This window comes from Sceloporus occidentalis, unplaced genomic scaffold (assembly GCF_023333645.1).
Source record: "Sceloporus occidentalis isolate IW3139 unplaced genomic scaffold, rSceOcc1.0.p SCAF_7, whole genome shotgun sequence".
NCBI lineage: Eukaryota > Metazoa > Chordata > Lepidosauria > Squamata > Phrynosomatidae > Sceloporus > Sceloporus occidentalis.
Window position 1 is genome coordinate 95,290,485 of NW_028316987.1, and position 23,509 is coordinate 95,313,993.

Below are 23,509 nucleotides of genomic sequence, written 5' to 3' on the forward strand. Positions count from 1 at the left end.
AGCCACTTTGCCACCATTAGCAATATTATCTATACATGCTATTTTCAGTGACCATCTAGTTTAATTCATTTGGCAGCAAAACTTCTTCTCTCTATGCTGCAGTTCAGGGTGTGGGCAGGAGACAATGGCAGCAGACCAAAAGGCAAAAGTATCCTTACCATTCTATCATGAGCAGACGATTTAGACAATCTTCTCCACATGCCACATCTCCTTGAGCTCTCTCATCTTTGGAAAGTGTAGGACACTCACACAGCATCCGTTTGATGTCACGGTGCGATTTATTCTTCTTTCTATGGACATTTCCACAGAATATGAATTGATGGTATCATGCCAGATAACAACAACTGATTAATTTATTCAAAAGAAAAAGTACAATGGACATAGAAGTGTTCAGTCTGACATATGGAATGTAGTAAAGCTTGTGAGAAGACCAAATGTTTTGCAAATTCCTTGGAATTTCAATACATTCAATTTGCATCTATAACACACTGTACAGGTTGAGTCTCCCTGATCTGTATATCTGAAATCTGAAATATTCCAAAATTCAAACTTTTTCATGGGTGGCTGAGATAGTACACTTTGCTTTTGGTGGCTCTGTGTACACAAACATGGTTTCATGCACAACATTATTTTAAAATATTGTATAAAATCACTTTTAGGCTATGTGATAAAGGTACAGTGGGCCCTTCCCTTGTGCGGGAGATCAGTTCCGGATCCCCTTGCATAAGAGGAATTTCGTGTATGCTCACGCCCCAGTGAAAAGAATAGGGGTGCATGCTCGTGACGCAGTACAGTGTGCAAGCCACGGACGCATGTGCCATACACTTTATTATCGCGCAGCTTCAGCATAAGCTTGTAGCTGCGTATAGTGCGCCCACATACAGCGTGGGTGCACTGTATATAGAAAACATGAATTAATTTCATGTTTAGACTAGAGTCCCATCTCCAAGAGAACCTATGGTATTAAGATGTTGCATACAAGTATTTCAAAATCCCAAAAAATCTGGAAATCCAAAACATCTCTGGTCCCAAGCATTTTGAATAAGGGAAACTCAACTTGTATTCAATTCTTCATTTTTTTCTTAGACTGAAAAAAAATCATTATTACAAGGGTGGGGAGTTAATAATAAAAATAGTTTCCAACTCTTTAGTTCAAAACTTAAATATTAACAAAACATAAATATTTCTGAATTTTGTATAAACTAAACAGCGGGTTACAAGGTTTGGATGTTAAACCTTTTGCAATTTTTTTGAGAAACTACACTTGCAAACTAAAACACTGAATTCTTACTAACCACTTCTGAATAGTATACGAGATAAGAAACTACTTATTAGTAAGCAGTGTGTTTGAAAAGACCAATGCCTCTTTGGGAATGGCTGCTCCTTCTAATCCTATCTGAGACCACCATAAGCAAGTCATACATACCAGTCCAAATGACAATGTTTCCTCTGCTCCCACACTAAATTGAACACAGCAAACCTTTAGCACTGTATGTAAGACATGCTGTCCCCATGCTAACATGTAATTACTCTTTTTAAAAAGTAACTGAAGCCAATTACCTTTCTGTCAAATACACATTTTCTTCAATAAGGTCAAAGTAACAGGGCATTCTCCCTTGCTTGGCAAACTCTTTCCATCGCTGTGGGTCCCTGAAGTCCTCCATGAAACACAATGGACGGTCTCCTGAAGAGTGCCCCGGAGGTATGACTGGCAACCGCTCACCCTCCATTTTGACCTTCTTCCTTTCCTGGGAGTCCCCATCGCTCTCCGACTCGCTCTCCAAATCTGTCCGCCTCTTCTTCAGCGGCCCCCGCTCTTTCATGTCATTTCTTTCCAAAGCCCTGCTCACCTGTTCTTTTCGCTCGCTTGCAGCCATCGGCTCCTTAGTGGAGTTACTGCTTATCTCATGGGCCTGCACTGAACCCTTCTCTCTGGGGTCACGCGGATGGTACTTCACTGACTGACTGGGCAAGTAGGACTGGCTTTCATCGACCCAACAGTCAACCTCTTCATACTCTTCATGATCTTCTGTAAGTGAATCTGGGACCTGCCCTTGAATCCGCTCATAATTCATCTCGCAGGGTCTGTTAGTCAATCTTGGGTCCCAATAGCCATTGTCATGCCAGTAATTATGGGACCCAACATAGGGTCCTGAAACTGGTGGGTAAATGTAACCTGAATAATTGCCATAGCTACTGTCAGGCTGCTGGTAAGTACTGCTGGGTTTCTCGGGTTGAGGGAAATCCCACTCCAAGCTGCCTTCCTCTGTTGAATGGAAGCCATCCTCTCTAGAGAAGTCTCCAGTGCCAGGGAGATCGCCAAAACAAGACCTCCCCTGCCTACTGTCTGGCTTGGAAACACTGGTCTGCAACCTGAACATATTGTCAGCCATTTCGAAAGTCCTGGAATGGTAATGCAGCTCCTGCTCTTGTGATTCACCAGTTGACCGTGGCAGAGATGCTGTTTTGCTTAACGCTAATCTTTCATCTGGATTTGGCTTGCTCAGAGAATCAGATGCTTGCTCTGGCTGACTTGTACTGTCCACATCATCACTCTGAGGTTGGAAGGCACTGGGTTGAAGATCTTCCATCTCTATTCTGTTGAGCTCAGTAGATATTGCTAGAGTCCCCTCCACATCTCTACAAAGGAGACCCTTCCTCTCATTTTGCAGACCATTATTATCTTCCAAGTCATTTGGCATTTCGTCATAGAACAATTTGCTGGATTCTGGCCTAACATCTTCCCAATGATCCAAGTAGCGTCTGTTACTTTGGCTGTTGCGCGAGGAACAAGGACTACTCTCCTCCATAGTTATTGTAGAATTCTTTGGAATGACCACAACTGACTGAAGGCGATTCCTTGGAACGCTGCTGTCATCTGAATCAGAGTCCTCTGTTTCACTTTCATCACTACCCTGTTCACTCGCGCTTTCAGCCACATCCAAATAGTCTTCATTGTGAACAGGAGTGAGTTCAGGATTACTGTGGCTACTGTCACACTTGGGTGCTTCGTGTACAGTTTCTGTTTCTTCTACAGCAACGACAATATCACAAGAAGGAGACATGGCATCTGAAAATTCAGATCCAACCAAGCAGTGATTGTCCTTTATCACGGAGACTTCAGGAGAGCGATCATTCAAACCAGACATAGTTCTTTCGTCAAGGGTAACAGAGTCTTCATCCTCATCAGGTTCTTCTTTCTCTGGGTCTTCCAGTGGTCTCTCTAAATAATAAGAATGTTCATTTTTAAAAGGCAATTTTGTTTTTTCAAAAACAGAATCAACATCTAGTTCAAGTGCTACTTCAGAACACTCCAAGAGTTCTTCCTTCTCCTCCTCCACGGTCACTTCCAACTGTGAGGAACCATTTTCACAAGTTTGCTGTTCCTGTGCAACACACTGATTGTCTAATTTCACTTCCACAAGGTATTCCTCTGTACAAGAATCTCTGACTGGGCTACTTTCTAATGAACTGAACTGTCTAAAACATTTTTCACCTTCATGAGTAGATCCTGATGAATTTTGATCCTCTACATCAGAAGATTTAAATGGTTCAATGTGCGGCTCTATGTTAATATCATTAAAAGATCCTGGAGTAGCTTTGATATCTGAAGGCTCAGCTTCAATTTCAACTTCTGAATAATACAGAGTGGCATCATTTGAAAGGTAACTAGGTAGTGGATCTTTGGTTTTACTACAGTGATCTGTTTGATCATCCACTTTTGTTGTTGTTTCAAAATGATTTACATTCTCAGGACAGGAAGGTACACATTCATATTCAGAGGGAATTGAAACTTCTTCCTTTTCTTGAAACGAACAGTTGGATTCACTCAAAAGGATCAGGGAATCACCCAGAGCATGTTCTTTAGAAGGTGATACACTTTGGACCCCATTAGATGGTATCTTGTTGAAATGAGGACTTTTGACTTGCAATGGTGATTCAAATATATCTAAACTATCAGATCTATCTAGACTATTATCAGAAGACATTGTAGCCTCCATTTCAGAGTTACAGAAGAATGCAGTATTACTGGTCCTGCTTTCTGGAAATTCATTTATATTGGTTTCTGTTGTCGTAGAACAAGTTCTTAACCCATCATGTTTTACCTTAACAAAAGATTCAACTTCCTTAATACTGTCATGGCTATCAATTCCTGCAAGTTCATTTGACTTAGAAATAGGAGAACCTTCTTTTGATTCTTCTAGCTTTTTAAAAGTAGGTGAATCACTAAACTGACTTAATGGAGAAACAGTCCTTTCTGTTTCTGGCTTCTGTCGAACAGCAGTTTTTGTTTCACAGCTTTGTATACAAGATGCCTCCAAGTCTATACAATTAGACTGCTCTCTGATTTCCTCAAATTCTGTACAACAGAAAGAACTTTTAAATTTATCTGGTTTTGGAACAGATGACTTAGAAGAGGTGGATCTGTGTCGGGAAGAATTCACACTGCTGTCTGCTTTAGAATAGGATGTTCCCCTTCGATGTTGCACCTCACTGACAGGAGAACACCGTTTTAAAACATCAGTTTCTGAAGTCCTTCTTGTGTCTTTTTCTGATTTTGTGGGCTTTCCTTTTCTATCTGAGTCAGTATGAGAGGATTCTGTCCTGCTCTCCCGTTCAGACTTTGAATAAGAGGAAGAGGTTCTAGAGTCTCTGTAAGATGAGGAATGAGAGGATGTGCGCCGTGAGTCTGTAGACCTGGAGTATGTCCTCCGATACTCTTCTTCAGAATCAGAACTCTCTCTCATCCTGATATCTGCGTAAGAACGAGAATATCGGCTCTTCTCTCTGTATGGCGAGCTCCTGTGGTACCTTCGGTCAGAGTCATAGTAATGTGACCGTTCTGATCTGGAATAGGTCAAACTGGGTCTAGAACTTCTATCCGATCTAGAATGAGAGCGAGATCTACTTCGCCTCCTCTCTCGGTCAGATCTGGAACGGGTGGAAGAGTACCTTGAGTCTCTCTCTCGAGAATAACTGGAATATTTTTCATCTCTGTCAGATCTAGACCGTGATGAAGATTTTACCTGCTCTTCTATTTTGTGAGGAGTAAAGCTCTTTCGTGAATCCTTTTCTTTCTCTGAGCTTGTGGATAATTTAATTTCATGGGATCTCTGACTAGAAGAGGTTCTTACAGAATCTTCATCAGATTCAGAACCTGGTACCGTGCCATCAGACAATGAGAACTTCCTCCTGGAACTCTGTTTTTTAGCACAGAGAGAAGCACCTTTTGACCCATCTGAAACTTCTTCTTCCCTCCCACTGTGGGAATGTCTTTTTGTTGAGGCTGGTTCTGCTTCATTGAAAACGACTTCAGCTAAATGCTCTTTGGAATCATCCAAGACAAAACTCTCTTGAGTGTTCAAGTCTGAAGTCTCCGGTGATGTTTTCACCGAAGGCTCTTTTGTCATTTGGACAATGTTTTCTAAGGGTGATGGTGACACAGGGGCAACTATTGTTGATACTGCAACAGGAACTTGTGGCAAAACTGCTGGGGTTAGTACTAATGTTGGTGCTAACAGAATTTGGGGAGGGGGAGGAGGGGGAGGAGGTGATGATGGCAATTCCACAATTTCTGGTGTAGCTGCTGGTGCTTGAAGTGCTGGTGGAGGCGGTGGAGGCACCACAGCAGCCAGGGGAGGCTTTGTGGTAACATTGAGCAAATGTTTCTTAAAATGGATCTTGCCCAATTCCACCTTAGGCTTCGGCGGTGAGAATTCTTCCACCGCACCAGATGAGTCCCCAAGGTCTATTTTGATTTTAGAGGCAATGTCAGTTTGAGGGGCTGTTGCTGGGGAACTTGGTGTCTCGTTTTGTTTATCGTTCCCAAGGACTGTCAGAAATCTGTTTGGCAAGGTTTTCTTGGTGAGGCTAAAGCTGAAGGAAACCTTCTGTCTGCCTTGTTCCTCCAGGTTAACTTTTGTTCGGGTGCCTTTAGGCAGGAAGCGGCTAGAAGCAATTCCCTTGAACACTGGCCCTTTGACAAAACCAGGTTTCTGTATGTTTTCAGCCTTGCCCTACAACAAAAGAGAAATATGTAGGTGAAATCAGGTTTTTCAAATAAGATATACTTCGCATCAAACAACAAAAGTGAAAAGAACCCAGGAAAAAATGTCCCCCCAAAATACGACTTAACATCAGCAGCTTGAGCAGAGTCGCTGAGCAAGCCCAGCCTAGAAACCTTTATATACATTTCAGGAAACATGAGCTAACACACTTGGGCCAACTGGTGTTACAAAGCTGCTTTGTGACCTCATTGATACTAGAGCAGTTGGTTCTTGGGCCACAGAGGAGTGGCAATGCCCCTCCGTCTGCACAGATTCTTTCTCTACAAATTCAACCATCCACACTGTGGGATTCTGGGCTGAGAGCACCAGGGCAGGCCACTGTGTGAACATTAGATTAATTCTCAAGCAATCCTCTTGAAAAGCCCCTAGGGATTTGAATTATCTGTCTCGCCCCACCTTCAATAAGCTGCACGTGAAAGGAGACAAATTTTGCAGAATTCAATTAAGTCCTTTATAATGACTTCCTAAAAATAGGTGCAGGAAGAGAAAGAAGTTCAAATTACACTCACCTCATTTTCTTCTTCTCTGTTATTATCCATGAAGAACGTATGGAAAAAAGAGAAAGAAACAGAGAAACTATGAAAACTTAGAAGGAAACTCAGGATGTTTGCTGTTCAGGAAAAAATCTTCCCTTCTGTTGAACAGTAACTTCAGATAAAGTCTGACTGCAGTAAACTGGAAGGCTTACAAATAAAAACATGACTGTTAGATCTTAAAAGTCCCTATTTGTGTTTAGGCAACACAGGGATTCTCTAACATCTCATTCCAGGGTCTAATTTCCTGTTAACACAAAACGAAAGATTAAGCTGTTCTTTCCGAGAAGAATATTAAAGTCTCAGCAGCCGAGTGCTTCCTTCTGCCTCAAAATATGTTTCTTAACAGGTCTTAATCTTTCCTGAGTTACAATGCTACATGCTTTTGGAACCAGGAATTGAAGCACAGGATGACATATGCTAGCCACCTCCAAGGAGGAAGAGGTATTTGGTTTTGGAGATAAACCATTTTCCAGAGTTCTCACATTCAACATACATTTATAGGGTAAACCTTGTTAAAGCAAATTAGCGCATGACGTTCAGTACTGTTTTCCTTTAGTGTCCCATCCCACAACTCTAGTCCATTTTGAATAATTCAGCTTCTACTTTTACTAATAGTCTGAGCTGTAAAAGTTACATCTTCTACAAGCATGAAATTCTGATAAATTAAACATAAGAGCATACAAAGAACAGGAAAAGTATTTGCTGTTACTTATTTACTGGCTAAAAGAATAGGTTTCCCAAACTGTTGGGAAACTCAGTCAGAAAGAATGAAACCATAGTAAGAAATAGCAAAAAAGTAATCTTACACAACTTTTGCCAAATCACTACCATCTTGCACAAAAAATAGCCACTTTTAAGTCTAAAATGTTTGTTGTGTACAATTGCTGGTTTTTATGTGTAAAAAAACACATGGCTGTCCTAGAACAACCTACAATTCCCACACAAAAAGTCACTGCATTTCTGCCTATAACACTTTCCTCAGACGCTTCAGGATGTGGGAATACTGTGCAAGATTTGCACAGATATATTTGCTTTTCTACAGTGGACAGAAAAACTGTGGAAATTATTCATCCTCGCTTTCAAGGACAAAATAGTCAAATATTAACATCCTGAAGCGCTAACATCCAGATTTGGGAAAAATGCAGGGAAAGCCATTGGCTTGACTCCAAATCCATATTTTGCCCAGCCCTGATTTAAATTCTGCCATGTTATAATGTGCATGGGATTTCCCTCTCTACGTTTTTAAAAACCATGAAACATATTTGTAAATACCCTTACATTTGTAATATTATTTTCCATTCACCTCCCCAACTACAATTGCTATGAATGTCTTTTTTCCATTTCATGCATTCTATTTCAAGACACAACCCTACAGCTTCTAGCGCAGTCATGGCGAACCTATGGCATGCATGCCAGAGGTAGCGCTCAGAGCCCGCTCTGTGGGCACATGTGCCGTTGCCCCAGCTCAAAGTTTGCCAGAGTTTGTTACTAGAAAGCCAGAGGGACATGGCACTTTGCAATAAATAAGTGGGTTCTGGGTTGCAGTTTGGGCACTCGGCCTCTAAAAGGTTCACCATCACTGTTTTAGCGTCTACAAGGAAATGAAAAAACGCTGACACATCATAAAAAAACCTAATACTCAGTGCGTGCTTCAGACAACCTCCATTTGAATGAAACCATCTGTGCTGCCTGAGAACATCTTCATGTCACACAAATTATGCTGCCTTGCTCAGTCATCTCAGTGAATTTGGAAATATTGGCCGACTGAACTGCAGACATTACAGAGAAGTTATGACGGAATGGGGAAATAAGTTTATCCACAGAAACGGCAAAGCGAGGCAAAATGTATTCTTCAAATGTAGTTAGTTGAAGCCATTTTTTCTGAAGAAATTTATTTTAAATATTTCATTACGGACAAGAACATCGGATTGGGTATAACTGAATAATGAGGCAAAATTTATTTCCAAACAACATTCCAGAAGATGCTGGTGCCAGAAACAAAATGCTGTGCAAAATATTTGCTTTGCTATGGTGGCTTTACAAGGCTCCACATCAAGTCACTCAGTAAAAAAGGCCAGTGCCATGAAGCTAGGAAAGGAGTATTTTTTTCCTGGCTTAACAAATGAAATAGAAGATATTATGCAAAAAAACAGCACTGCACTACAGTTTAGGGGATCTTTCACTTCTGCCACTTGCAATAACTGGTATGAATGCAACTTCGTGCTCTTGTATGCCTTTTCTGACCACACATTATTTACATACTCAGAACTTTTAAGTAAACCATGAAGACACTGAAATAATTCAAGACTTTCCATAATGTAGCTCAGTCATTATAAAGAATGGAGACTGCAGCCAAGAAATAAAAAAACTAGGACTTGGAAGGGCAGATATGAAGGAACTTGTTAAGTATAAAAATATGTCATTGAATATCAAAGTTAGGATTCTCTGTGCCATCATATTTTCAATTTCTACATACTACGGCAGTGAAAGCTGGACAGTGAAGAAAGCTGATAGGAAGAAAATCAACCTATTTGAAATGTCGTGCTGGAGAAGACTTCCACAGATAACGTGGACTCCTAAAAAGTCAAAGAAATGGGTCCTAGAGCAAATCAAGCCTAAACTCTCCGGAAGCCAAGATGACTAAAGTAAGGCTGTCATACTTTGGAGACACCACAAGAAGGCAGGATTCACTAGAAAAGACAATGTTTGATAAGGTAGGAAGTACAGTGGACCCTTGTTATACGCTGGGGTTTGGTTCCAAGATCCCCCGTGGATAACAAAATCTGTGGATGTTCAAGTCCTATTAAATATAATGACATAGCAAAATGGTGTCCCTTATAAAAAAAAATGGGAAATCAAGGTTTGATATTTGAAATTTATACTTTTTTTTAACATTTTCAAACTGCGGATGCTTGAATCCGTGTATAAAAAATCTGTATATAAGGAGGGCAGACTGTAATAGGAAAAGAAGAAGGCCATATTATACAAATGGACAGACTGAACGAAGAAAGCCACAGCCCTGAGCCTGCCAAGACCTGAGCAGAAATGACAAGGGTGACTTGAAGGTCTCTCATTCATAGGGTTGCCATAAGTCTAAATCGACAATAGCACTTAACAACAATGCCTTTTCTCACTGGGACTTATCCTGTGGCAAGGTCCCAGTCAGTCATTCCACAAAGCCAGTAGTCCAGATATCAAAAGCCAAAAAGGGATGAGACAAGAAGTTATTAAACGCAGCCAGTCTAGGTGTCAAGAATGCCAGGAACAGCAAAGAACAGTCAAAGATTCTGAACCGTTATGAACAACAGAGATTCCCTGCAGTTGCTGGGAGATTTATAGGCATTTGCGCCAGGTGCTTGATTAGTCAGCACCTTCTATTTACCTGACAATTCTGTTTTTCTTTGTCCCTTTGTTCAGACATAAAATGGCAAAGGTATCTCTTCAATGTCTCTGGGAACCTCTCAGCTGCTTCAACCACCAGTTTCTCAGATTCGAGGAAGGAGCTGTTTGGAATAAGGAACTTCTTACATTCCAAATTCTCTGCATTGAATTCCAGAGAGTAAAACTGGGACACCTTGCTCATTTCTTGGGTCCTTCTTGAGAGGTTTCCTCACTGTTCAAGATTAACAAAGTAGGGATGACATGGTGACAGGACACTACAGTGGCCCCTCCACATTTACTGGGGTTAGGGGTGAAGGACCCCTGTGAATGTGGAAAAAACACAAATAGAAAAAAAATACTATTCTTTTTACCTAAAAGAACACCTTTCTAGGAATGTCCAGGTCCTCCAGTGCAACATCTGTCAGAAAGTGATCACAGAATCATGCTGGAGGACCTACAAATGCCCAAAGAAGTGTCTTCTCTAGTAATCTCTAGGACTTTCAGCACAACTTTATGGTCAACTTCTGGCAGAGTAGTGCTGGAGGACTTAGAGATTCCTAGAGGGAACATATTAATCAAACCTGCAAATAATGAAATCCACAAAAATCAAACCTGCAAATGTGGAGGGCCAAGTGTACATAGCTATGTTTGTGTATGCAATTGTCACTGATGGTTATTTTGTTAAAGACATTTTTAATTTCTATCTTTCCTTTCTCCTGAATAGGAACCAAAGGAGCTCTACAGCACTGATCCTTCCACTGGTCAGTGTCATAGGATTTTCTGCCTAATTTAGCATGTCAGAGCACACTTCTCTATACATATTCTGCCAGAACTACAAACAACTGGATCAGTGGAAGATCAGTATTTTTCTACTATACATGTTGTATCAGCCCCCTTGATAACTATTTGTAACACTAGATCATCAAGCCAGAAAGTAAGACAGAAACAGTGACTATGTTGATTAAATAGCTGATACATGTTTAATGTACGCCTGTCTCTAAGGAGTGCCACTTTTCCTCCAGAAAATATAAAGAATTGTTACAGAAGAAAGGAAGTACTATGAGTTATGAACAATGAAGTTAGGTTAACAAATTTGGTGGGGAAGTTGGATTCAGGGGCAGAGTAACTAGCTCTTCACTAAATTCTTAGAAATGCTTAGCTACTGACAAAGACTGCAGCCACACTGCAGAAATAATCTGGTTAGACACCACTTTAACTGCCATGGTTCCATGCTATGGAATACTGGGAATGGTAGTTTGTTGGGGCACCATTCCCAGAATTCCACAGCATGGAGCCATTGCAGTTAAAGTTATGTCAAACTGAATTATTTATGCAGTGCGGATGCAGCCAAATAAGCTAATTCCAAAATGCTGAAGTACCTGATACGAGATAAACCACTTGGAGAGTTAAATGTCTTGGAGTTGCTGATTCCGGTCATTCAAATGGAGGTTTTAACATACCAATATCCACTGACTTTTCAGAGGGGTGGCAGAAAATCCTTATCTTCCTGCCAACTTCAAACTACTTACTAAGTTCTTTTTAAGATCAGTTGTTACTGGGAAGTTATACCACATTAGACAATATCATGGATTCTCTACTAGGATGGAGAGTATCCTTTTCCATATTATTAAGGTGGTCCAAGAGCTGCTCAACATCATAAATGAAAGATTACTCAAAGTTTCAAGCAATAAAGTTCTAGCATAATTAAATTCAGTTTTTAAATTATCACTGCTGTCACTCAGCTGCTGATAGATGTAGCTATTAGTCAATGGTGGAGAGTTTTAAAAGAAGTCAAAATGACTTTCAAGTTTTAACAAGTTTGGATAATTACTTGCTAATGTGCCCAGAGATAAAACTATTGCTAGTTTTCAGGATTAAGTGAAATAAATGACATACTAATTTACTTCAAGCAATTGTTCAGCTGGCAATGTAGCACCACTATCTCAAAGAAAGCCCTTGTGTTTTTGTCAAGATTAAAACTCTCCCCACTTAGCCCAGAGAACCAGGAATTACGGCGCAAGGAGCAGAAAAACTGTATCTGTTACAGAGGAGATAACTGTTTAGGTAACTTAGTAGAGTTGGCGCTCTGCATCCACAGAGTCTTTATCCACAGCTTGAAAATACTTTAAAAAAATATGAATTCCAAAAAGCATATCTTGATTTTGTCATTTTATATCAAGGTCATCATTTTCCGATACCATTTTATATACTGGGGCTTGAGTATCCAGATTCTGGATGCATCTATGGCGGGGTCCTGGAAGTAAACCCCAGTGGATATCAAGGGCCCACTGTAGTGTGCACAAGTTGTTGCTGTTAACAAATAATCATGGGGATAAGCCTTGACAAAGCTCTGAAAAGCCATGTTGAAGTGGTTTTGCATACAGTGGGCCCTTGCCTTAAGAAGGAGATCTGTTCCAGACCCCCCCCCCCGCATAAGGCGAATTCCACCTATGCTCAAGCCCCACTCATTTGAATGAGGTTCGTGCGCGGCGGCACGGGAGAGTGCTGGGCGCTGCCCCTTGCACCCCATGCACTCCCCACGGCTTGAGCACGTAAGCTCAAGTCTGCATAAAGCATGCCCGCGTATAACACGGGCACACCGTACTATATTTTGTACCGTCCTAGGTTTGCAAGGATGTCTGAAACAAACATCAGGATCAAAATGCCTTTCATATCATTTTATCCTTCCCTCAAATCCAAAAAGTGCCCTTTGCCACAACAGTTCATCTGCCTACTCTTTACACCCTTCATTCAGTCCCTGTCAACATATTTTATTTATTTATTTATTTATTTAGGTATTTAACATATGGGCCAGATGGGCCAAAAGGAGAGGCCAGAGACACTCTAGGACCACAGGGACTGGACACTACGGTTCCGAAGCTGGTCACTGCTGTGGTCTTTTTGCTGCTCTGCTTCGGGTCACCGTAGGCAGCCTCAGAGCAATTTGCAGGCAGTTTGGGGGCATGCATTGTTTGAATGCCATGCCCTCAAAAGGCACTTTATTTGGCTCATGTGTTTCAGGCCACTGTTTCAAAGCCCACATTTATGAAACAAAGAAGGTACTGAAAGGAAGTTACAGAGAGAAATTTGAAATTCTGAAGACAGTGCAAGGCAGCTTTCAACAGATCAGCTTACCAACCATGCTTGTGTGTGATGAATGTGAGGTGTAATCCAGAGTGGAAGCAGAGTGTGAATATGACATGATAAGGTGGCATTATCAGTGGAAACCAAAAACTCTCACATTATTGCTTTAAAAGAAGCAAAAGATAGAGATGAGCTACTGAGGCAGATGGAGCTTTGAAGAACAAAAATCATCTAGTGGTGGTAAAAGAGAAGAAAAGTATCAGGGCTAATACGATACAGGTATGTTAAGCTGTTCTTAGCATATCTTGAGTGTCTGCATACCATGAAAGCTTACCCATACATTATACATACATCTGGGAGGGGTCTATGGCCCCAAGCACAAGAGAGAAAGAACCCTTAAAGGCTCAGGGATCCAGGAGACACAGCAGAACTGTGCTGTAAACAGCCACACAATAAAGTGAAGAAGTTCCCGCCTATAGTGAAAAACAGAAGACAGACAGTGTGATATAGTGGTTTGAGCACTGGATTATGACTATGGAGACCAGGTTTCAGATCTCCACTGACCCAGGAAAACCCAAGGTGGCCTTGGGCAAGACACACTCTCTCAGACTGAGAGGAAGGTAAAAGCAAACCCCCTCTGAAGAAATCTTGCCAAGAAAACCCAGTGATAGGTTTCCCCCAGGATAGCCAAAAGTTGGAAACAACCTGAAGGCACACAACTCTATGGCAAGTTCCAGTCACCTCAATTGAAATCGAGTGCCTCCCTTTCTCCTTCCCAAAATCATTTACACGATTAAGAGAAGTGACCAGTGGGGTCCCACAGGGCTCTGTCCTGGGCCCAGTGCTATTCAACATCTTTATCAATGACCTGGATGACAGAATTGGGAGCATACTTATCAAATTTGCAGATGACACCAAATTAGGAGGAATAGCTAATACCCCAGAGGACAGGATCAAGATTCAAAATGACCTGAATAGACTAGAAAGCTGGGCCAAAGCTAACAAAATGAAATTAAACACGGAGAAATGTAAGGTATTGCACTTAGGGCGGAAAAATAAAATGCACAGATATAGGATGGGTGACACCTGGCTGAATGAAACTACGTGTGAAAGGGATCTAGGAGTCCAAGTAGACCACAAGTTGAACATGAGTGAACAGTGTGATGCGGCAGCTAAAAAGGCCAATGCAATTTTAGGCTGCATCAATAAAAGTATAGTGTCTAGATCAAGAGAAGTAATAGTGCCACTGTATTCTGCTTTGGTCAGGCCCCACCTAGAATATTGTGTCCAGTTCTGGGCACCACAATTCAAAAAGGACATTGAGAAACTGGAGCGTGTCCAAAGGAGGGCGACAAAAATGGTGAAGGGTCTGGAGACCATGCCCTATGAGGAACGCCTTAGGGAGCTGGGTATGTTTAGCCTGGAGAAAAGAAGGTTAAGAGGTGATATGATAGCCCTGTTTAAATATTTGAAAGGATGTCATATTGAAGAGGGAGCAAGCTTGTTTTCTGCAGCTCCAGAGAACAGGACCCGGAACAATGGATGCAAGCTCCAGGAAAAGAGATTCCACCTCAGCATTAGGAAGAACTTCCTGACAGTAAGGGCTGTTCGACAGTGGAACACACTCCCTCGGAGGGTGATAGTGTCTCCTTCCTTGCGAGGTGTTTAAACAGAGGCTGGATGGCCATCTGTCAGGGATGCTTTGATTTGGATTTCCTGCATGGCAGGGGGTTGGAATGGATGGCCCTAGTGGTCTCTTCCAACTCTATGATTCTATTCTATGATTCTATAAGCCTTTCATTCACACAGCCATGCCAGCAATGTTCAATCACTTCTTTTATTCTATCACTGCATACTTTTGGGGAAGAAATGCTTCTGTTTCATGGGAGAAATACTTCTACCCCATGCTGCTTTAAAGATTATGTTAACGGCTGTTCCAACAGCTTGGGTGAAATCAAGGAAACTAGCCTTCTAGTCAGCCGCTACTTGGCAGCAGTTATGGCTTTAACTGAATAAAAGGTTTGTTTAAACAGCACTGTAAGTTAAGAATGACTGCTTTTTCATTATTGTAACTACCTGATGTCAAACAGTTGCAACAATATTTTGGTCAAAAGCAAACATAAATCCAGGCTTCAAAAAGTCCTCACTAAGAGACATTTTCTTTGTCAACTTAGCTACAAGATGTTTTGTGTATACAATTTTTAAAGAAATAAACAAGGAAACCTCTCTGGTGTGGCAGTTGGGAAATGATGGATAGCTTGGTTGTGCTCCTTTGTGCAATCCAATCAGTTAGACAAGGAGAGGCAGTTTCCTTTGCACATATATTTGCTATACTTGTGAATCACAACAATGTGAACATAAAACTGCCGTCTGCATAGTCGTTCAGCCCTGTTCTGTCTACTATGAGTAGCAGAAGCATAAAAGTCTTCCACAGCCCTGTAGCCCCTTTACGTGGAAAGTGAACTTCGGGCTTTTTCACGAAAAGCAAGCACTCTACCAATGAGCCAAGGTTCCTTCTGAAGTCATTCTTGTAACAGAGAGATTCATGTGTACCACCAACTTTCACCTTAGGAAGACTATTAGAGGAATTCACCAGACATTGTCACCTCTGGATGGAATATTTATGATGTTTTTTAAGTATTCCTATTGCATCTCCTTTCACTGTACATCATCTCACCTTTGGAATCATGCAATGCAGCCTATGAAAACAATAAGGTGTTTCCAGCTGTTCTGTCTCTTAGATAAATGAACCAGGGCTAGAAACAGCACCTCCATACCACTTGCCATAAGGAAGGAGAAGAAGACAGGAAGAGAAGGTGGTGGAAGATGAAGGACTGGAAGCCAACACTTCAGGCATATCATGACCTAGAATTAAAACATGGGATAAGAACAACTGGACAATCCTTAGTGATGAAAATGTTGATCCTTAGTGGCACAAGCTGCAAGAATCTGCTTGTGTTTTAATATCTGGTAGGGAGGCCCTTCTCTCTGTCTGCTGGGAAGACAGGAGAGGACCTTCTCAGTGGCTGCCCCAGGCTCTGGAACTCCCCAGAAGGTTAGCCTGGCACCCTCCCTATTCTTCTGTAAACAGGTGAAGACCTCTCTCTTTCTCTTTCACAAGCCTTTGAGCAATGAGGCCTGTCCCACCTAAGCAAAGTGCTGGATTTTCTACTTCAGTGGTTTATGTTTTTAACTGGTTTTATATATTTTAATCACTTTTTAATTTTTGTATTTTGTGAATGTAATTCTTTTTTTATTTTTACTCTGTTGCAAGCCACCTTGCGCCCCAAGCTGGGAAAAAGGCAAGACATTATAATATGTAGTAATTAATATAATATAAGAATAATCAACTATAATCCTAAAAATTGCCCTGGGAGAGAGTGAAAAGGCTGGCCCATCTCCATCAGGGCTAGCTTCAAGAAGAAGAGTGTATTTTTATTTTTATGTATTTTATATTTATGTATTTTTATTGCTGTAACCCACCCGGATTCCTTGTGATTGGGCAGGCTATAAATAAATCATTTATTATTATTATTATTATTATTATTATTATTATTATTATTATTATTAAGAAAGCTACCTGTGAGATACTCCCAGCCATGAGGGCCCCATGGATATAACTATGGGCCTCACAAGCCATGGGACTTTCCCACAATTCTCACTCAGCAGATCCCAATTCATCCTTTATTAAGTAGGAGATGTGTGGGCTCAAATCTTTTTCTTGCCTAGTCTTCCTCTGGCTGTGATAAGATCAAATGGATCACCTAAACAAGTGATAGGAAAGATATTAAGGACTATTATTCCTATAACCATTGAGTTATTTAGCATGCTGTCTGGAGCTTATAGACATAGCACTCAAAACATCTGAGGTCCTGTTACCTCTCTCATATCTAGGTGCATTTATATACACCCATCACATATTTGTCACATTCAAACACTTCAAAAGCAGCTAGGTATCTCAGAATAGTCCACTCCTCCTCATACCTTCTGAAGAAGACGTGCACAGTGCCAATCCCAAGACTTCACATCCATGCTCAAAAATCCACTTTCAATCTCTCTCGCTCCCCCAACTTCTCATTCCCTGCCACTGAGCTAATTATTATTCATTTACAACTTGATGCTTGGCATGCCAGCAAAGGTTTCCAAAGAAGCCTTCTAAACCTCAAGAAAGCTCAGGAAGCCGTTTAGCAGGAGAAACTCAAATTTGGACAATCAGTAATATACACAGATAGTAAAGAATTACCCATGCACAGGCCACTTTGCATATTACTACAGACAAGCAAGACAACAACCCCTACAACATGTGTACACTTGTTGAATTCTGAGGATGTTGGATGTGTTATCTGCTTATTTTCCATAAGTCTGATAATTTGGCATTCTGTCTTCTGGGCAGGCTATAGAACTGGAGGGAGGCCATCAGACTGGAAATAATGGAACAAAAGCAATGGGGAGAGTGGGATGGGTATCTGAAGCCCATTAAAAATAAATGGTTTTCATTTCATTCTTTCAACTGCTCTGTGAACTTCTGCTGAAAGGCAACAGAGGAAAATATTTTTAAAATAAGTGATAATTAATCAAATTAAAGCAAAGGCTACACGGAAGAAGACAGTCTATCCAGAGAACGGCCATTTCACTCTCCAAATGCTAGAGCCTTCTGTTTTCAGAAGGATGTTTCTAAGATGAGGTTTTCAAATGTTTGAAACGCCACAGGGAATAAAATTTGCTGAAGCAAAAAACATATGGGCAGACAAATCTATACAGAACTTTCCATGATTTCAAGATGACTTTTTAAAATTGTATATTATGTGAAGATTTGTTGGAAAGGAGACAAAAAACTAACACAAGTGATGTTTTTGAAACATCAGAATTGTTCAGGCTGTAATTCTAACACCTAAAGCTGGCCATCTGAAATGTGTGCATAGGTCCTGAAATTGGGATCTGTGTACATAAGCAGTTCACCTGGGCTAAGGCAGTCAGCCAAATCTCATGGAAGATTTCCTAAGCCTAGAAAGGTCAAAGAACCATGTCTCTAGGCAAGCAGAAAAAGCAGGATTATTGACTTTTTTTACAGTGCTGAGGCGATTGTTATGGATACAACAAACAAAACACTGATGATGATGAAATGGCACCTGGGAACAAAAAACTAGATTGAAAACACACTGATGAGATGGCGTTGTTTGCACACAGCTAAGAAGTGTAACAAAAATGGGCAGATGAGCAACAAAAAATTCCACATTAAATATATTTTGCATTAAAAGCCTTATTAAGGGATACTGGGAGAAGCTAGAAAAGGCTTCACTTTTCTAGGTTCACCTTACAGACACATTATAAAGTTTCACTCATTCAGTCATGTAGCTTCCAGTCAAAGTATCGGCACAGGTATTCTTCTATATCTATACAATGTCCTAACTGTGGTGAGCAAGAGATGTACACTAATGGGCAACATTCTGAGTACTGCTTCCCATCTAGAAAGATTTCATGATCTGGGCCTTTCACATCTTAAAACACTGCCCTACAATGATCCACAGGGCTGGGCTGGATGGCACTTGTGGTCTCTTCCAACTCTCTGGTTCTAAGACTGGCAGGGAGCATTTTTAGAGCACCTTTTAAGCATATTGGTCATGCAAGGGCTGGGGAACATATGCTCCCCCAGATTCTTTGGCTTACAATTTCAGGGGTCCCAGTCATTGATAAGGGGCATGACCTATAATAAGAAACTATGGAAGCTAATAGTCCAAAAACTTCTAGAAGACCCAAGATTCCCCATCTCTAATTTAGGTACTAACCTTAAAAATGGGCAAGAGGTGATACCTCCTTGCGGGTGGTGTCCTAGCTGCAAATGTCCTCCTTGAGGCTCACTAAAGCCAGAATTCCTTCCAGAAGACATATCACAAGTTTCCTGCTTAGACAAGCATTTAATAGAAATGGATGAGAATTCCTTTCTGCAGTATATTTTAATGACACATTTCAGAAGTGTATTTTAGTAGATATGTTTTCATGTCTTACTTTAGGGAAATGTTTCAGAATTTAATTTTGTGTGTCACAGAGGTGGCCACCTTTCCCCAGTTCATACTGATAAAAGTATCTGATAAGGGGCAACAGGAATTTGAAATAATTTCCAGCCTTGTACAGTATATGCAGATATGCATACACACCAAAACACATGCCTGCATTTCATGTATGAAATCAAGTGTTTAAATTCAAGCTTGTGATTATTATAGACGCCTGTCAAGCTGACTCATCATCATGAGTCTACTTATATATTCATATATCCAATTCTATAAGGATACACTGAGAAGCCCCCCTTTAACACTGCAAAGAAAGTATTAAGAGCAGTTTTTTTAAAAAAAGAATTACATGCCACAACAGAAGCCAAGCCTCCTTTCCTTCAGTTTCATGTCCTCAGAGACTGTCATTAGTCTCTTTAATAAGGAAGTGATCTTGAAGAGGTGCAAGTGGAAAACAAATCTTTTCTTCCAGAGACATTACTGTCTCCCTGATGCATTACAACAAGAGAATAATTGAGCCAAACTATCTTGATCTGTTTGACTCTATCCACCTAAATGTGTTTTGCATGCAGCAAAACACTCTGCTGAGAGCTAAAGTTTCCAATAATAGGCTCCTTTGGGAGGGAATTCTTTATTTTAAAAAAAGGATCCACAGGAGTGTTGGGAAATAGACCCCCAAGCAACACAAAACGTCTGCAAGTCTCACAACAGCTCTTTGAGAGCACTGAAAAGGCAGCAGATGTGGAATCTGCATTTAGGAGGGTCTTGTTGTTGTTGTTTTTACAAAATATTTAAATAATGAAGTCTCACCTAGACACTCATTGCCTTCTGTACCACCTTTGCTTTTAGACCACCCAGTTCTTTTTATTTCACCTCCCCCATGTTCACTGGCAGACCCTCATCTGTCCCTGACAGCCCATGGGATGGCTTTGCTCCAAGAACAGTGTTGTTATCCTTGCAAGCCACGACTTTGCAGGGTACTGCCCAGCTCCAGCAATCCCAGTCTCTTCCAGCAGGCTTATCCAGATGATTTTTAAATTGTGCATTTTGCAAGAGGAATTTTAGATGAGGGTTGTCTTAATATGTGTACATCTTATTTGTCCTTTTAAATTGATGTGTGTTTTAACCAGGGTTGTTTATCTATTAAATGTTGTGGTCCCCAGTCTTGATCCATGGGGAGGGGCAGGAAAGAAGAAATAATAATAATAAATAATAACCACCACCACCAGGCTCAGCTTTTATGGCAACTACATGAATTTTATAGGGTTTCCTTAGGAAGGTGTACTCAGAGATGCTCTGCCAGTCCCTTCCTCTGAAATGTAGTCTACAGCACCTGATATTCGTTGGTGGTCTCCCATCCAAGTACTACCCGGGGATGACTCTGCTTGGTTTCCAAGATCAGATGGGATCTGTTGTCCTTAGGATAGTTAGACCTTGCTTTCTAGCTTATCACATTATATTTTATTCCACCATTTTTTTAAACTGAAAAGCCTCTTTGAATGCTAGGTCGCAGAAAAGGAGACAAGTTAATTTTTCTCAATAAAGTGAGCACCCTGGAATTATCCTCACTACTGCTGAGTTCTGCTAAACTCACAGCCTGTTAAACAAAGCAGGAGCAGTATGTTTAGTGTGGCCCGTTTCCCCATTTACATGCCAGGATCCTGAACAAACACTATTTTTGGTTTATGAATCCTAACTTGTTTTGGAGCAACTCACCAGGATTCCTGTTTTATAGGGGGGGGGGTTTGAGATGGTGAACACCTTGTTGCTGAACATAAAGAAAACAAAAATAATGACCACAGAGGACCTACAGAAATTCAACCTATACAACGAGGAAATCAAAATAGTTACAAGATTTCTTGTGGCTTGGATCAAACATTGGTCAGAACGGAAACAACAGATACGAAGACTAGGAATGGGAAGGACACAAAAGAGCTAGCGAAGATATCCAAGATATACAACTGAGCACCAAAGTTAGAATCACCCAGACCATGCTACTCCCGATTGCTGTGTATGGAAGTGAGAGCTGGGCAGTGAAAAAAGCAGAAAAAAGGAAGATCAACTCATTTGAGATGTGATGCTGGTGAAGAATGCTGAGGATCCCGTGGACAGCCGGATAAACAAATGGGTCCTTGAACAGATCAAGCCTGAAATACCCCTGGAAGCCAAGATGGTCAAATTGAGGCTATCATACTTGGACACATCATGAGAAGGAATGCCACACGACTCATTCGAAAAGACAATGATGCTGGGAAAGACCGCAGGCTAGAGGGACAGACTCAATTAGGGAGGTCATGGGCAAGAATCTACAAGACCTAAGCAGAGTACTGCAGGGCAAGGGATGTTGCAGATGTCTCACCCACAGGGTTGCCATGAATCAAGATCAACTTGAGGGCAGTTAACAACAACAACAGAGGTGAGAACCCATTTTGAGAAGGAGCAGTTGATGTGTATTCTGGAAAAACGAACCTAATGAAAGCTGGAGGGGGGAGGTGTCATTTGGAAGTACAGCAAGAGATGTAAGGCAAACGCTTACATAAATAAATGATATCTGGAGATTTTATATCTGTTTTATTTGTTTTTAACTATTACATAGCTTTTAAATCATTTTATAGTGTTTAATGTGGGGATTTTAAATTGTTTTTAAATTTTGATTGTAAATGATTGTGAATTTGCTATTTCTGGAAGATGCCCTGGGTCCCACTTTGGGAGAAAGGCCAACATATAAAGTAAATAAATAAAATCAACAAATTTATATAAATACATACAATAGAGAAAATCCTTCATCTGTTTCAATTCATTATCAGCACGAGATTTATTGCCTTTTGTTATACATGTTTAGGAACCAAACAGAAGGGGGGGATACAGATCTTGGTTTGCCGTGGAGCCTGTCTTTTGTGTTTAGGAGTCTCAGCTTTAACAGAGTAACTGAACTGTTTCTTCCACTCCCATAAGCACACAGAAATGAATACTGCCAAGACAGCTGAACAACTCAATTTATAAAATAAAGCATGCAATCTATGAGCTACCTACTATCTCATCAATCTAATTTAAGCCTTAGCTGCTCTGCAGTAATCACATTAAGGAAAAAGAACTGAAGAAGAAAAAGCACCCATGATCTGCCAGCTTCCAGTTAAGAGACTGCGCCAACTAGGCATTTCTGTAGTTTTTCAAAGGACTGCTTTACATGCACAGTACTTCCAAGCAGCTGCACTTCTAGTATTCTACCTGCCTGCATTAAAGAGGGGAAATGAACAAGTATCACACCTCCTTTCCCATTCTAACAAAAATTCAAGAAAGTTGCCTTAAACTTTAGTACAGGTAAGCTGTCAATGTTTGCCCTTGTCCTGTTTAAGGCACCATACCTGGAGGAAGCCATCTTCTCCAGCCATAACAAAGCATCCTGCAGCCATGATTTTCAAACCACTCTGCGCTCCCTTCCCTCCACTCTGACAGGCAGCTATCCTTTCGTCGGTCCCAAAAATGCCTCTGTGGCATATTATAAACACTTTGTGGCACTCTGAGATAATGGAAGGAAAGTATTCATCAAGATAAAGTGGAGGCAGTTACTTAAAACTCAGGCACACCCGACAGAGAAAGCTGCTGCAAATCCTACTCTCTTATACTCGCATTCCCCCTTTGCTTAGAGAAAAAGAGCCAATATTGTGTTTCACAAAAGAGGTGGACACTGCTCTATAAGAAATGATATGCACATAGAAAAAACATGCAAGAGGCCACCCACACTGTGAAATGTTTTAGACTATGTCTCTCTGAAAGACACCACTCATACTTATAGATATAGTCACAATGTAGCCGTTAAAAGGAAGCTGAAAAGTATTACTTAAAAAAAAATTAAATCTCTGGACAAAACGCTAACTGAATTCAGCAGTGTACTTCTTAAAAGGTTGGGATCCTTTTCAAGGCCAACATCACAAGCCAATCTGAACGAATAGGAGCCGGTGCGACTGGTGGCTTTAGGAAGTTAAATAAAAAATAAAAATATAACAAAACTGAAGAGTCTTGAACGCTACTTACTTTTCCAACAATTAAGATCCCCGTCAAGAAATGCATTTATAAAAGGTATTTTTTTCATAAATAGAGTAACAAAAGTTTCTGAGCTTTGAGTTAGTAAAATAGAAGCTGAATTCAGATTTTAAACCCTGAGAGGTTATGTGCCACTGTTTGAGAAGCAGCAGAAGACATAATGCTCCATCATACGATGAAGATACTTCGTTATTTTGCAAAAACAAAGGTTTACCCTATTTGCCCTCGTCCAAACTTTTACCTTTCTACCTCTTCAGACCCATCCATATTCTGGGGAAAGATACACCAGTTGTCTGCCCCTTTCCACCTCAGAGGTGACTGCATTTCAGGGATGCTGGAGGTATTAGGTTTATGATGTCCACTGTCATCCTTCGACAAGAAAGTTGTG

At 40.8% G+C, this 23,509-nt stretch overlaps 1 protein-coding gene across 5 annotated transcripts in view; it reads right to left on the reverse strand.

The window, feature by feature from the left end:
- Nucleotides 1–23,509, reverse strand: part of SETD2 (SET domain containing 2, histone lysine methyltransferase) — a 70,387-nt gene that overhangs the window by 41,505 nt on the left and 5,373 nt on the right. For all 5 annotated transcript variants that reach the window (XR_016281983.1, XM_089533788.1, XM_089533787.1 and 2 more), the window contains exons 2-5: nt 23,363–23,509; nt 6,578–6,593; nt 1,561–6,017; nt 159–290 (exon numbers count right to left, since the gene is read on the reverse strand). Coding sequence is in view for 4 of the 5 variants with exons in the window: in XM_089533788.1 (XP_089389914.1) it covers nt 159–290; nt 1,561–6,017; nt 6,578–6,593; nt 23,363–23,509 (4,752 nt within the window). In the remaining variant the exon portion in view is untranslated. The remainder of the gene's footprint in view (nt 1–158; nt 291–1,560; nt 6,018–6,577; nt 6,594–23,362) is intronic.